Source organism: Hippopotamus amphibius, chromosome 5 (genome assembly GCF_030028045.1).
Source record: "Hippopotamus amphibius kiboko isolate mHipAmp2 chromosome 5, mHipAmp2.hap2, whole genome shotgun sequence".
Classification (NCBI taxonomy): Eukaryota; Metazoa; Chordata; class Mammalia; order Artiodactyla; family Hippopotamidae; genus Hippopotamus; species Hippopotamus amphibius.
Window position 1 is genome coordinate 148,659,891 of NC_080190.1, and position 16,957 is coordinate 148,676,847.

Below are 16,957 nucleotides of genomic sequence, written 5' to 3' on the forward strand. Positions count from 1 at the left end.
AGGTTCTTCAAAAAATTAAAGATAGAACTATCATGTGATCCACCAATCCCACTTCTGAGAATATAATCAAAGGAAAGAAATCAGAATCTCAAAGAGATATCTGTACTCCATGTGCATTGTGAACATTATTTATAATAGCCAAGATATAGAAACAACCAAAGTGTCTTTCCACAAATGAGTAAATAAAGATGTGGTACATATATACAATGAAATATTATCCAGCTACGTAAAAGAAGGAAATCCTGCCATTTGCAATAACATAGATGGACCTTCATGTTATTATGCTGAGTGAAATAACTCAGAGAAAGCAAATAACATATGATCTCATTTACATGCAGAATCTAAAAAAGACAGACTCTTAGAAACAATGAGTAGAATGGTGGTTGCCAGGGGATGGGATTAGGAGAAATGGGGTGATGTGAGTCAAAGGATACAAACTTTTAGTCATAAGATGAATAGTCCTGGGGATCCAATGTACAGCAAGGTGACTATAGTTAAAAATACTGCATCATTGAAAGTTACCAGGAGACTACATCATAAATGTTTCTCCCACACACCAAAAAGATAATTATGTGAAGTAATGGAAGTATTAACTATCCCTACTATGGTAATCACTTTGCAATAGATACATGTATCAAATCAACACATTGTATATATTTATTTATTTATTTGAAGTATAGTTGATTTACAGTGTTGTGCAACATTGGGGTGCATGCATCTTTTTGAATTTTAGTTTTCTCTGGATATATGAGGAGTGGGATTGCTGGATCACATGGCAACTCTACTTTTAGTTTTTTGAGGAAACTCCATACTGTTTTTACAGTGTCTGCACCAATTTACATTCCTAACAACAATACCCATTGTATGCTTTAAATATACACAATGTTATATGTTAGTTAAATCTCAACAAGTTGGAGAAATAAAATATTTGCATCATATTCATAAAAGAGGCTGGTTTATAGCTTTATACTGAGACAAGTATTGAAACCTATGATATATTCCACAAAAAGTAGATGGAATAATTTTAATAGCATTGAGATTACCTGGTTTTTTAAAGGTTTGGTAATATTTCTGTGTGAAGCCTATTTGGACCAGGTTTTTTTTTTTTTTATATAACTATTGTCTATATTGGTCCTATGATAATTAGTCTGTTTAGAATTTTTGTCTCTAGTGTAAATTTGGGTAAATTTCATAATGCATTTTTGCTTATGTCTCCTTATAGTTCTTGCTGATTTGCTTTAAGAATTGTTGTTATGCCATTTGTTGCAAAAATACTCAAAGCTGGAGTTTTTGTTATAATTTGTACTCTTCATGATAACTATAAAATGCTCTTATTTGACTTAAAAAAAAGGTACGTGTTGGTGAGAATATGGAGAAATGTTGGTGGGAAGGTATGCACAGACACTATGGAAAACACTATAGAGCATCCTGAAAAAAATTAAAAGTAGATCTACTATATGATCGAGCAATCCCATTTCCAGGTATATTTTCAAAAGAAATCAGAATCTCAAAGAAATATCTGCACTCTCATGTTCACTGCAGCATTATTCACAATAGCTAAGATATGAAAACAACTAAATGTCCATCAAGGGAAGAATGAATAAAGAAAATACATTATATACATACAATGGAACACTATTCAGTCTTAAAAAAGAGAAGAAAATTCTGTCATATGTGGCAACATTGATGAACTTGATGGACATTATGCTAAGTGAAATAAACCAGACACAGAAGGACAAATAATATATGATATCATTTATATGAAGTATCTAGAATAGGCAAACTCATAGAAAGAGAGAGTAGAACGTTGGTTTCCAGAAGTTAAGAGAAGGGAGAAATGGGGAGTTGCTGTTCTATGGGTATAAAGTTTCAATTATACAAGATGAGTAAGTTCTAGAGGTCTGCTGTACAACATTGTGCCTGTAGTTAACACTACTGTATTGTACACTTAAAAATTTTGTTGAGAGGGTAAATATTAAATGTACTTACAATTAAAAAAATACTTATAAATTCTGATGAAAATCATCAGAACTTTATACATAATAGTTTTGTATCTGAATGGAAGAAACACTTCAAAATCTTAAGACCAAACATTCTCCTTTGACAAAGTCAATTAACTTTGTATATTCAGAAAAGTAATATTCAAAATTATATAGATGTGTTTTTAATTTTCCTGAATAGCACATGATATTATATTTACCTGTGTATTCAAGGTGAAATCCTGCAGCAGAAACACTGATGTCTGATTGAAAATTTAGATATAGATTATTAGATGTACTATTCAAAAGATGGGGTATTGTCGTTCCTGAAATGATATTGAAAAAGTAGTTCAGTGATCGCATAATAAGTACTATAATAAAAATAAGTGTTTTAATCAGCCAATAGGTTATCACTGAAATTACATATTACTGTTTTACAAGAAATTTTAAATAAAAATATTTCTCACATATTTCTTTTTCATATTACTGTTCTTGACTATCTCCAAGGAGACAGACCTTAGAGAGCACATTAGATTGCTCCCCAAAAATAGGTAGGAGCAAAGAAAGCTGGTGAAAGTTAAAGCAATAAATTTTACTAGTCTCCTAAAAGAAATGCTTTGAATTTCATGTGGATTTCAGTAGTCCATGCACAAGCTAATAATAAACTTACTTTTAAAGTTTGCATGTGATTTTTATGGTATAATAACAAAATTCTGTATAGGTTTAAAGACATTTATTTGTTGTCCTTTATTATGATATTTAATATTCATATATATACATACATATATATACACTTATGTTCTATGCTAGGTCAAGTACTTTGATGTTTCTTACACCCTAACAGTGAAGCTGGTAGTGAGCATTCAAAAATGAATGCCGATTATGAACTAGCGTTAGCCTTGTCTCCTGGCAGATGCTTTATAACCATATTCTTCTGAACTTCTACAGGAACTCAACTTTAATTTATTCAATTATTGAGTTGAAAATATAAAATATCTGCTTGAATCAATTACTTCTTGACTATTTGACACTGAGTAACAGTTCAAGATCCTTAACATTACAACTCAAGCAGTTTCAAAGGACAAGCATAAAAATAACCGTCAACTCTGTCTCAAGATAAAGTTCAACAAGCATATGAGATGATAGTGTTGCAAATGATTTTTTTTGTAATTTTCTAGTTACTTCACACTTACTTTGCACAATTCTGTGAACCTTAACCACTGAGCCTTCTATAAGCGAAATCAGGACAAATTCACTACAGAACACATGACTGCTTCCCATCCTCCCACCCCCGAACTTGCTCTCAGTCTGTAGTGCCCTAACTGAATCACTGAAGACAAAGGTAAACAGAAACTCAAAGGTTACTCAAACTGCTTTTAGTCTCTTAGAAGGTCTTAGTGATTAAGAGCTCTGACTCTGGAGTCACTCCAGCTGGGTCCCAGTCTCATTCTAACATTAGCTGTACAACCTCAGGCAACTTAATTTCTCTTAGTGTCAATTTCCTACAAGGACTGCTAGAAAGATCAAATGAGGAGATATATGACAAGCTTCACACAGATCTAGCACTTGGTAATCAATAGCTGTTATCATTTATCACTTTTATCATCCTCATTCTTGTATTTATTATTCAGAAAGTATTATACCTAGTCTATTATCGACAAATGCATACTCAAAAATTTATACAATGTTTTTCTAAAAAAAATTTCTATCTATGTCTATGTCTAAAATATTTTCAATGCCTAAGCCAAATCACTTCTACTCTAGATATTTCTTCTTTCCTTTCCTCAATGGTGATGCTGAGAAACAGATTAACATACTCCATTTAAAAATCTATTAAAAACTTAATATCATTCAAAATTCTTTTAGTATATCTGCAATATTTAAGTTTATAGGTTAGCTATGTTTATATTTCTAGAGTTAAACAATATAATCAAAATTAAAGTAAAATACACAAAGTAAAACTTCAGTTCATTCTAAATATGCTGTAAGAAGCTGTTATATTAATGCATAAACTACCTTTAAAAACCATAACAAATCTTAAAATCTTCTGGTATTGGTACATATGTATATAGTATGAATTTTAGATAATTTAGTTTATTTCATAGAATTAATTTTGTGTTCTCTTTATTCTCATTCAATAGTACCTTTTAGCATTTACAAGTTGTTACATAGTCTCTATAATTATTTTAATGGCTGCAAAACATTTTATTAAGTGAATATACCATAATTACCAAGCACTGTCAATGTTTTAAATATTACTACTCATGCCTTTTTTTTTTGAAGGGAGAGGGGCATACATACTATTCCTGAACCATAGCTCAGCTAAAAATATTACTATTAACACAAAAAGCATCAATAAATAATTACACAAATATCATAACACTACAGTAAGATTTTAAACAGCAATTTCAAATTTCATTACCTTTAAAGCCTTTCAAACTTCTAACCTTGTAATTTAGTTCCTTGCAAATAGTTTATAAAAAGCAAAATTAATATCACCAAGTCAGAGTTCTAGGCAGCTCTTTAAAAAGAGAGAGATTTTACATTCCTAATTATAATGTATTTTAATCAAGCTCAGCTCTCTTATTTACCTGAATAGCTTCCAAGTCTTGGAGCATTGTTGTCTCCCCCATCATAAAAGTCCAGAGAATCCCAATTATGTTCTGTAGCAAAGCTGACAACTTGCACCTATGAAATAATTTTTACTGGTAAGAACACATACTTCTAATCAGATACATATACTATAGTCCACTCATATCCTCTGGAAGAGAGAGCTCAAAGCCTGAACCATATCATCCCTTCACAGAAGGATTTTAACGGAATTGATCTTTGCCTTCATGGCACTGGCCTACATGCACTGACTTGTATAATAAAAGCCTCTGAGGCATCTTGCAGTGTTCACTATGGGTATAACTTTCAGAATGTCTGTCACCATATCAGCTTTGGATTAATCTAATGTCTTAGTACCTAGAATCTGAATCAAGGCATGTTCCAAACAATTGGTTAACTTTTTGTTTTGGGAAGTTTGATTCTTTTTAGTGACTGAGTTTTCATATTTGCTTTACCTAATAGGAAATAACCAGATTTGTGGTCCACATAGAGGACTACATAAGCATGTAAGATCCTATGATATATTTATTTTTGAACTAGATTTATCTTGGATACATTTTATTATATTTTACTTTGCATAACTTTTGCTAAATTTCCTTTCTTTGTTTTATTTTTAAAAATTAACATTATAATCACCTATGCACATTTTAAATAGATTTCAGTATAGATAACCAAAAATAATACGTTATAACTGATTTGGGTATGTCTTTTAAAGATTATTTTTATAAATGGCTATATTTTTATAAATGGTGTTGTAATAACTAAATCACTGTGAAGGCCCATAAAGTTGATAAGGGAAATGCTAGAGTATAATTCTCTCATGTCTGCTAAATTTTATTTAAAGAAAGAAGCATGTGTTACTTTGCTGCACTTCACTTGGCACAGCTTGAGTTTTTGTAAGAACCCACAGGACCCTCACAACTGTGCATTTTCTCTATTTTTCTTTGTTTATTACCTATTTTGTAGTTTAGGAGGAGGTAAAGGAATAGCCTTACTAAAATAAATTCATTTTTATTTAGCTAAAGTCTGTTATAAATGTAAGTATTATACTCATTCACTAAATACTTCTAATAATTGCATTCACTAAAAATTTCTCATCCACAAAATAGGCCATCATCATTCTTCCATTCAAATGAGTGCTGGTGCCTCTTTTCCAGGGGTGAGTGCCACATGGCAACAGATACCCTGCCTGTGTGACAGGCATTAGGCCCAATGGCAATGCTCCAGACAGGAAGAAGACTGGAATCAAAGCTGTATGATTGTAACACAACCACCAACTCCTTAAACACTGGCCAATTCTCTCTTCATATCTGAATTTTCCTTCCCTTCAATTCAGGAAAAGAAAAAGTCATATTCAGCTTTAAAAGCAAAATAATAATAATAATAATAATAATAATAAAAAGAAGAAGAAGAAGAAAGAAAGAAAGAAAAAAGAAAAGAAAGTAAGAATTTCTTGCAAGAGTTGACATTTGAGATAAGCAAAATGTATTGAGAGGTTTTCCACTGAAAGAAATTACTGACTCAGTAAAAATGTAGAGGCGACAAGCCATGAGGTAGATTTAGTGAACCATCAGTAATCCAATTTAGCCACAGTGGAGGGTATTTACATAAGAAAAAATATGCATGCAAAGTTAGAAAAAGTAGAGAAAAGTTAGAAAGAGTAAAGCTTAGTGGATAAATATAAGAAATATTAGAGAATGTGGGGTTTGCAATTTCCTGGCTTCCTCTACTCACTGGCATGTAACCCTAAAAGAACTGTTAATCTCTCTGTGCCACAGATTTCTTACATAAATCACTGTAATAAAGCATCTAATTCATAGGTTTGTTGTAAAAATTAAAATATTTTTACCTTCAAATAGTGCCTAGTGTGTACTAAGGATTTAATGTATCATAGTTAAGGGAGAGAATGAGAGAGAAGGGCTATAAAGACTGAACACCAGCATAACAATTATGCAGTTGAGGAGTATTTCATTGAAGGTTTTAGAAGGTGGACTGAAGGAGAATAATCAGGACTGTGTTTTAAGTATGGTACTACTGCATTGAATGAAGAAAGTGAAAGCAAAAAGACAACTCTAATGTTTATTGCAGTAGCCCACAGGAGAAGCAATTAAAGACTAAATAAAGTAGGTTAGTAGGCAGGAACGGTAGAAAGGGGGACCCAAATGTCACATGTGTTGCTATAGAGGAAATTACTGGATTTTGTGTGATATGAATAGGAGAAGGAAGTGACAGGAAAGATTTTAAAATATTTTTCCCCTGAGTTATTGAGATCAGAGGGATGGCAAAAACAAAAATGTAGACATCTCCAGGAAAACCTCTTACCTTGGTGAGAGGAAGAAAATGTTTAATTCTGGATATATATATATATATATATATATATATATATATATATGAATATGGCTCCCAAATATATCAGGTCCTGATTCCTTGAGCCTGTAAATACTGCCTTGTATGGAAAAGGGTCTTTCAGGTGTGACTAAACTAAATATCTTGAGATAGGTAGATTATCCTAGATGATTTAAATGAGCCTTAAATGCAATCACAAGTGTTCTTATAAGATGTCAAAGATAATTTGATACAGACAGAAGAAGAGAATGCAATGTGATCATAGAAGCAGAAATTGGAGTGATATGGTCAGAAGCCAAGGAATGCTGGCAGCTACCAGAAGCTGGAAGAGGCAAGGAAAGGAATCTTCCCTAGAGCCTGAGCAGAGGGGATAGTGGAGGGTGGTGGGAATGCAGCCCTGTCAGCATCTGTTTCAGTGCAGTAAAATTGATTTGGGACTTTCAGCCTCCAGTACCATAAGAGAATAAATTTCTATTATTTTAAGCTTTTTGAGTTCATGATTTGTTACAGAAGTCACAGAGAACTAATGCAATTTGCCACTAGGATTCTGGGCAAATTATGAATGTAGTTTGACATATTAAACACATAGAGAAGACTTGTAGGAGACTCAAGTAAAGGGTTGAGGATCCACTATGACAAAAAGCCAAATGAGAGTCAAGTAAAAGACTTAAAAAGGAGCAGCTACAGATTCAGTGTTCAGAAGAACTTTAAATTAGATGAAGTTGTCCATCATGACAACAGGATAGCTTTAGGAGTTAATGAATTTCCAATAACTAAAACCAGATATATATCCCTCATAGAGACATTCAAACCCCACTTTGCTTTGTTTGGATGACTATATTGACTCATTATGATCATTCTGCAAATTGACACAATTAAGTAACCAACTTTTTTAATAAATGATTCATTACATAAAAATTGGTCTTTGCTTGATAACTCTGTTACTGTTAAATGTAGCTCCTTTGGAATTCTCCCTCCAATACACCTTGCTAAAATAAACAGACAAACAAATGAATACACTCCTCGCACACACTTTTCATGTAATGGTAATACAACAAATTAGTCTATTTGTTGGGGTTATTTCCCCCAAATGTTCAATCATCCTATATTACTTAAATGTTTCTTCTCTTTCCTCCAGTAGTTATTTCACTTCATTTCATATATGATTTATTGAATATTCATATAATTCTTTATTCACACACATGTTTAGCCCAAAAAATAAAATAAAATAAACACTGCTTTACATCTGGTGTACTAGCAAGGTAGCTTTTAGGTGATGTTAGTGAAATTTCAAATATGTCATGTTTTACATGTGTGTGTTATAATTTTCAATGATTTAGTTATATGTCTAAAATTTGCAAACATATAAGAGGTTGATTAGAAAAAAGTGTTTGGTAGTTATCTAGAATATTTAAAATTAAAACACCAACATGCTTCACATTCTGTAAGTTTGATAAGAGCTCTGCTAAATTCAAATTTTTTTTCTAAAGTACAATCATTAAACAAAATGCCTCCTCAGTGAAAGATTTTATAGTGTCATTGATACAAGTGTCCAGTTTGAATAGTGTTTGGCTGGGACAGTGATTTATGACATAACATTATCTGCACATGTTGTATTAGTCCATCATGCTATGGTAATTCCTTAAAGTGGCTTAAAACTCCACTGCTTTTGAAGGTATTCATTGGTTCATTCTAAAAATATTTACTGAGCACAGACTGCCAGGCACTGTGCCAGATGCCAGAACAGACTTGGTTACTGCCCTCATGAGCTTACAGGTAATTAATTAAAAACAGTAACATGTGATGAGTATTACAATAAGGAAATTACAAGGATCTATGAGAAAATGTAGTAAGAGGATTTCATGTTGTTTCAAGTTCATGGAAGGTGTTCCACAGGAACTGTTTTTAAGTTGAGACAGAAATAATGAGTAAGAAGCCAAATAAAGAGAGATGATGGAGAGTGTTGCCAGCAGAGGGAACAACATTCACAAAGGCCCAGAGGCAAGAGAGAGAGCCACGTTTCTATAAAGAACTAAAATAAGGGCAAGAAATGAGGACAAAGCACAAACGCATAATCAGCTATGTCAAATTGTTGAGGATAGAGAGGACAATTGAGGTATTGTAAAGCAGGAAAGTTATAGCACCAGATTTTTATATTTAGAAAGTTACTCTTGGGACTTCCCTGGTGGCACAGTGGTTAAGAATCTGCCTGCCAATGCAGGGGACACAGGTTCGATTCCTGGTCCAGGAAGATCCCACATGCTGCAGAGCAACTAAGCCCATGTGCCACAACTACTGAGCCTGCATTCTAGAGCACTCGACCCACAACTACTGAGCCTGTGTGCTGCAACAACTGAAGCCCATGTACCTAGAGCCCATGCTCTGCAACAAGAGAAGCCACTACAATGAGAAGCCCATGCACCGCAACGAAGATTAGCACCCTGCTTGCGGCAACTAGAAAAAGCCCCCGTGCAGCAATGAACAACCAGTAAATAAATAATATAAATTTATTAAGGAAAAAAATGTTACTCTCTTTGCCCTGTGAGGAATAGATTGGAGGAGAATAAGAATCTGGGACAGGGATGATGTTGCCTAATCTTGAGTGGTAAAAGTGTGGATGGAGAAAATAGACTTATTTGAGAGGTTTGTGAAAGACAGATCTGACATAGTTCTTTGTGCAGTTGCAGACAGAAAAAAATCATCAGGGTTTTTGGCTTGTGCAACTGAATGGATGAGGGGTTGATTCTGAGACAGAGCACAATGGGGAAGGATCCACGACTTTGAGAAAATAGTCATGAAGTCAGTTTTGAACAGGTTAAATTAGAGATGTAAGACGTTTAGCTGAAAATATCCAGTGGGTAGTTGGATAAATGGCATGCAGCTTAGGTGTAAGGTGTGGGTTAGGTATTTAGGCTTAGAAATCATCATTTATTCAATCCTTCACTTTAAAAAGATGTTTGCTGATTATCTCCTATGATTCAGGTCCTGGATATCATTAGTACATAATGGTAACTGAAACTGTGAAAGCCGATAAGATGGCACAGAGAGTGGTGTAATGTGAGATGGACAAAGGCCATAGAATCTCACAAGCACCATATTTGATGAGCTGAAGAAGAGGAGATCATGTTCCTAGATGTAGAAGCAGAAGCCATAGATGTAGAAAAGAAAACAAAATGAAGTCCAAGAGAGTATTGGGTGGAATGGAGGGAAAAGGTGTTTTAAGAGTGAGGGGAGAATGCGCAGGATAGGAGGATGAGCAATTCAATGGACTTAATGGCAGGGGTCCTCAGTGACCACTGTAAGAGTGACTCAAATAGAGCACTGGATGCTGAAGCCACTTTGCAGGGGGTCAGAAACAGAGGATGAAAACTAGAGGGAAAATGCCAGGGGTTTTATTATTTTAGGATGAGATAGAAAGCTGATGTCAACATATAGCTGCTCTAAGATAATCTTCATAAACATAACCAGATGATATAGTAAATGTTCTATGAAGGTTTTAAAGGTATCATCTCATTTCAGATTGCTTGTACAATCTGGAACACCTGGAACATGGACAATCCTAAAATCCTTGTTAATTCTACCAATAATAGGATATTACAGGATATGGTCGATTGGTTATCTCCAAATTTTACAAGTTGACCATAAAATAATAGTACAGCTAGGCAGAATATAAGCAGTTCTTTGATTGTTAATGTTTGTAAAACACTGAAAAGGTACATTTCAAGTTTTCTCCTTGATTTACTGACCTATTTTATACCTGATGCCTGTTAAGTACTTTTTTGAATTTTCTGAAAAGTTATAAAGATGAATTCAAAAAGTTTATTATTTTCACTGAAAATTATACTTCTGTCTAATTTCAGTTTTAATGAATGATGTCTTGGATACTTTTTCCATGACATATATATCTCAAGTTTCTAAAAGAAAACCCTATGACTCAATTGGAGAAACAGTCAAGTTATTTTTATGAAATATGGACTATGTAATACTTTGTGAGGCATAATTATGTTCCATGGGGTAAATACTGACTCAGCAGTAAAATGCTATCAACTTATCCACAAAAAATTTCCTTCTCAAACAGAGTAGTTGGTCAGATTGCTCCCCCACAATATGGTCACAACTGAAGTAATATGGTAGATACTGATGACCATCTATAGAGTAACATTCCTCTTCTTTGATGACAGAGAATGGTTTTGTTCAATAAAATGAGAGCTGTGTACATCAGAGAAGGCTAAGCCCCTTGCCTGATCCAAGCACCTAATCTTGATTTTTTTTTAAGGCCAAATCACAATAAATCTTTTGCTATTGCCCGGTGTATGGCTTAGGGATAGATATGATTGTAATTTTGGTCAATAGGACATGAGGGAAAGTCTGTTAGAAGGTCTCTTGAAAAGTTCTCTTAACCATTTAAAAAGTACATAAGATAGAGACATTCCATTTTGTCTATTGGTCATTGCTGTGGAAGACTGTTATGCCTAGAGCTTTTGCAGCCATCTTAAGACCATGAGAAAGGAAGTCCAAGAACTAAGACAACATGTTAAGAATGGCAGAATAGAGAGATGGAAAAAACCTGGGTCAGGAATGACACAACTGAACCTCTGAAATAAACAACCCTTATACCACTTTACTCAAAGATTCCATGTTATGTGGAGCAACACATTTTTCTTACTGCTTATGCCATCTTGAATCGGCTTTCTGTTACTTGCTGGTGAAAAAAATTAATGGTAAGTATCATTCTTTTAAATTCAGCCACATCAGTCAAAAGCACTGGCTACAATTCTAGAAATTACATGCCTCCTGTCATCTCTGAAAAGATTAACTTCAAATATACAATGAAAAGAAGAAAAATTTAAATATCCTTACTTGAATGCCAGCTCCCTCTGGCACTGTGATCTTCCATACACAATTCAGATTGTTGTCATAAGGCTCAGGGTATCCAGGAGACAAAATAGTCCCTCTGCGCTTAGTTAAAATTCCACCACAGGGCACTGAAAGTAAAGCAATCCAAGAGAGGGAGTTAATTCTGATGCAAAGGACTGAAATGAGAGAAAAGTTCAGAGATAACATCTTAGACAGATACTAGACTTGCACACACAACCAAATCATACTGTGTTTTAAAATTCATAAGAACAATGAAAACTGTCTTCCTATAGCACAAAAACCTTAAAAAAATAATCAGTCAACATTACTGGATAAACTTACAATGTCATAGCTAAAGGCATACTATGATTAACTCAATGATAACATATCACTTATGTTATATTACCAAAAAGTTCATTGACCTGTGTTAAAAATTGTTCATATCTAGGTATAGCATTTTTGAAGAATTACTTTATATTTGTCACTTTTCATGTATCTTTTGAGTAGTAATAAAATCCTCTGCAGAGTAATAATGATGACAACAGTTATGACCCTAACACTTACAGAGCCTACACACCAGACTATTCTAAGCACTTCACATATTTTAACTCATTAAAGCTTCCCAACAATCCAATAAGATATGAATAAGTATTCTCCCCATCTTACAGCTGAGGAAATGGAGTCACTAACAGATTAATTAACTTGCCCAAGATCTCAGCTGGTCAGAGATGAAGACAGGATTTGAATACTGGTAGTTTCACTCCACATTCATGTTCTTCAGTGGAAAGAAAACACTCAATATGGTGCTACTCTAGTTATTGCCATACAACTGCTACAAGAAAGAATAAGTATGGAGACCTGCTCTGAACTCAATAAAGGCTTCTAACACGTTTTAAAGATACTAATCTCAAAGCAAAATTCTTACACCGCTGGTAGTATCTGCTTGATTCTGGCAATGATTTAACTTACAATTTTAAATACTGTGTGATGTTGGACATGTTCTCTGAACTCTCTGAAACTCAGATGCCTTTTCAGTGAAATGGTAATGCAATTGTTTCCCAGGGCCTTTTGTGGAAAATAAATAGATATGATAATATATATAAAGAAGCTAGCACACTGCTTGGAACACAATAAGAAATCAATAAATTATATTTCCTTTTGCTACAACTATTGTTATGTTAGGTTCCAATGGCACTGTGATTCTTGGACATCTGTCCTAACCTGGCTATAATGGTGAGATATCAGGATATACTTTTGTACTAATTTTTTTCTAAAAAGGTAATCATATAGTTTTGTGCCACTTCTAAAACTGAATGCAAAAATCTAGGTTAATTACTCAAAAAATGCTACAAACATTAACTTTTTAAACTTTTAAAAGTGTGATAAAGTATTTTTAAAGAAATATTTTTTTAGCTCATCCTCCTCCTTCTGATCCTTTCAATTTAAATGTTGTAACACTCTGTGACCTACACCATCCTCTCATCTCTTTCTAACCACCACCACCCAGTGATGGCATCCATTTCCATGTCATATATATACTATGACTACTAAATGTTTATCTCTAGCCATGACTTCTACTCAGAGTCCTAAAATAATATGTTAACTAAATATCTCAAAATCCATAGTCCAAACAGTACTTTTGAAATTCTCCCCCATCTGTACTATTTGCCATATCAGTAAATGTTACCACCTAATTCTTAGGCCAAAAATCTAGAAATCATCTTAATTTATCTTTCTTTCCAAATTCACATTTACATCTATATTCAATCTATCAGCAAACTTTGTCAGCTCCATCTTAAAAATATATCCCAAAGTTTACCAGTTCTCATCACTGATCATGATCTTCCAATCTAAATCACCATGAACTTTCCCCTCCACTTCTGCAATAGGATTCTATTCAGTCTTAATGTTTTTACTCCACCCCCCACCCCTTACGCTAGCCACAGTGATTTTCCAGAAACTGAGACCACATCACTCTCTAGCTCACTGAATTCCCACACTACTTAGAAAATTCTAACTCTTCCCAGCCTTTGAGGCCCCATACGACTTGGCCTCTGCTATGCCTCTCTAAACTCTTCTCCTGTCACTCTTGCCATTATTTACTCTGTTCTAGACACCTGAGATTCTTGTGGCTTGAACATGACTAGACCTCTTTCCCTCTCATAGTCTATATACTTGCTTACCTCCTTAACTTTTATTTATATAACCCCCCATTCATCTCATTTGGATATAAAACAGCAGCATGCCCTGGATGTCCTTCTCTAAACTTCAGCCTCTGCTTTACGTTTCTCCATAGCATTTACCACTATCTGAACAAAATGCAAAATCCATAAGGCAGAGATCTTATCTTTTTATTCAAAGATATGTTGCCAGTGCCTAGAATAGAGCCTGACACTTGATAAGCATAAAATAAATGCTTGTTAAATAAATTATTCAGTGACTGGTTGTATATCCGTATATATCTTGTGATTACAAGTTATCTCTTTAACATTCCTGCATCATTCCTTTCTCCCAGTATTTCCCTAAATAAACCTTATTTAATTCTACTTCAATCATTTTTATTTTCATCAACAAAATATTACATTATAAAAGTATTCCCAGACATGTATTAACACATAATAATGTTGTACAAAGTTTCACTTCCTATGTATATCACTTAGCATTTCTTTTCTATTTTAAAAAAGATGTATTCTAAATTTCCCTTCTAAACAGTATTATACAATATAACATACAGATTAAGAGAACAGAATTTAGAATCAAGCAGCCTGGTTCAAATATTAATTCTTCTTTTGTCTCTAAATCATAGGGGTTTTACTATCTACCTATAAAAGAGAAATAATATTCTTATCTATCTCATGGTGTTGGTGTCAATATTAACAGATAATGCTTACTAGCACTTCACACAAATATTAGTGAATGCTATTCATTATTATATTTAATAACTTTTTCATGGTTGAATGGATGGGTGAATAAATGAATTAATGAATGAGAATTTAGATACTGTATATATTTCTTCATCTATTTCTTTCCCACTCTGAGAAAAGATGCACAGACAGGCGTTGCCATGGAGCCAATACAAGTAAAAACAGTTCTTTCTAGGTCTCTAAAGGACTTGAAAAAACAAAGCCTGATAAGGGTGATGGGATAAGCAGCTAATTAAAGACTTCTGCCTAAGAGGCATAAGTGGCAGGTTCAGGGGCTTTTCAAAAGATACCTCCCACTAACAGAAGTACTTATGCCTAAGGCCATATACTGTCAGAGCTATTAGTGGCTACAGGGGGTTATTTGAATCACAGAGTCTTAGAGGGAGGAGAGTTTGGGATTTTAAGAGACTAAAAATTTTTAAATCTGAAGTGTAACAAGGTCAAATTTGGAAGATAAAACTCAGTCTTTGGCAAATTTTTCAATCTTACCTCTGTTCCAAGTCCAACATTCTTTTAAAAATATTACTGTAGGTTATTGTAATTTACCTAAGAATGACTTGATATGACAGATTTGTACAAGATTATTAAATATTGTTTTCTTATACAGCTTAGTTACATTTGTGGATTGCCCAACTTGGTATTTGACCATTTTAACTATACAACTTACATACCATGTCTAATGGGGCTGTTTTCAAGTCAATAGTTTAATATCAGTATGTCAATTTTCTGTAAAATTACTGAACGTTTTATTCTGTTCTACTATGACAGAAAAAATGAAAGTATTGATAGCAATAGTAAAAACTGTGAAACTGAAACAATTACAAAGGAGATAGAAATCATTAGAAATGTAAGGCACTGTTTTCTTTTGGTTTTGGCTGGATGCTCCCTTGGCTTCAGCTGTTAACTGAGTATTCATTGAACCAGCGAAGGTAGAGAAAATATAATCATTATGTATAATACCCTGTAATGGATTGTCAAAGATTATATCTAAACTATAAAGTATAAATAGAGAATTTGTTCTTTCTCAGAATAAAATTACCCATATAATATGTAAATCTATTGTGTATGTTTTACCTGTGTATTTTTCCTATGGATTCTCAAAAGAGTCTCGTGGCTTCAAGATGCGTTGTAAAGGTCTAAGCAAGCAAAGTGAGGAAGAGCATCACCATGTGGTGAAAGACTGAAGTTGAAAATGCATGGGTCCTGGACTTGGGAAGTTGGCCAGCTGTTCTACCTCTACAAAAACTCATGAAATTATCACATTTATTTGCTAAAATCCATTCATTGAACAAATGAATTTACTGAACACCACTCATGTGCCAGGTCCTCTTTTTGTTGAGCAAAAAATAGAATATAGTGGCAGGGACAAGAGGGCAAAAAAGATTAGGAAAATAAAAAACAAACTATATATAATCTGGCGAGTGGCTGCTGTTAAAAACAAAGGCAGGATAAGGGTATAGAGAACAAATGGAGGAGGAGTGGCAGAAAACTATTTACACAGGATGGCCAAGGAAGATTAGGTGAAAACTTGAATGAAGCAATACACTAAGCCCAAAAGATATTTTGGGGGTGCGTGTTCTAAGGAGAAAAAATAGAAAGTTCAAAGGCCTTGAAGCAGTCAAAATTTTATCAATATAACAGACACTGAAAATGAACACAAATTAAAGATAATTCTTTGACATCAACTTAAGGTAACTCTGCACTTGACTCTCATATTTGAATTTTTAAAACATCAAGTCCTCTCTTTTTTGAATTTTTTGACTACTTAAAGACATAGTCATTTTTATTCATAACATTTTAAACTAAAAATATTCATAGTTAAAAAGAGAAATGCAAATCATATTTTCATTTATGTGAAGATTAGCACTGGGACCAAATGGTAAAACCTAAACTGAGCTATCATCCTAGTATCATTTAGAATCTATTTCTTGTTTCACATAAATCCCATATATGGGATATATCTGTTATATATTCAGTTTTCTGGATTTACACCTGTTCTACAAGGTATACATAATTTTTTAAGTGGCATAAGGTAATATGTCCTTTTCGTGTGATCTTGGCAGGAAACAGAAGTCATCTGATACAATTTTCTATCTCTAAGTATGCACTTTCAAACTAATGCAACATAGAAGGTAGCGTGTTTCATGTTTATAGACCCTCCATAGATGCAGTGACATGTTTCTCCAAAAGCCCAGGGAATGACAGATAGATGGGCTTTTGACAGAGAGAGTGTAATGGCTC

General features: G+C 33.7%; 1 protein-coding gene across 2 annotated transcripts in view; it reads right to left on the bottom strand.

Annotated features, from left to right (window-relative positions):
• The window catches only part of CSMD3 (CUB and Sushi multiple domains 3), a 1,219,369-nt gene that overhangs the window by 139,209 nt on the left and 1,063,203 nt on the right, over positions 1-16,957 (bottom strand). For both annotated transcript variants that reach the window (XM_057736100.1, XM_057736099.1), the window contains 3 exons: positions 11,796-11,920; positions 4,571-4,667; positions 2,201-2,305 (listed from right to left, as the gene is read on the bottom strand). In XM_057736100.1, coding sequence (XP_057592083.1) covers positions 2,201-2,305; positions 4,571-4,667; positions 11,796-11,920 — 327 coding nt within the window. The remainder of the gene's footprint in view (positions 1-2,200; positions 2,306-4,570; positions 4,668-11,795; positions 11,921-16,957) is intronic.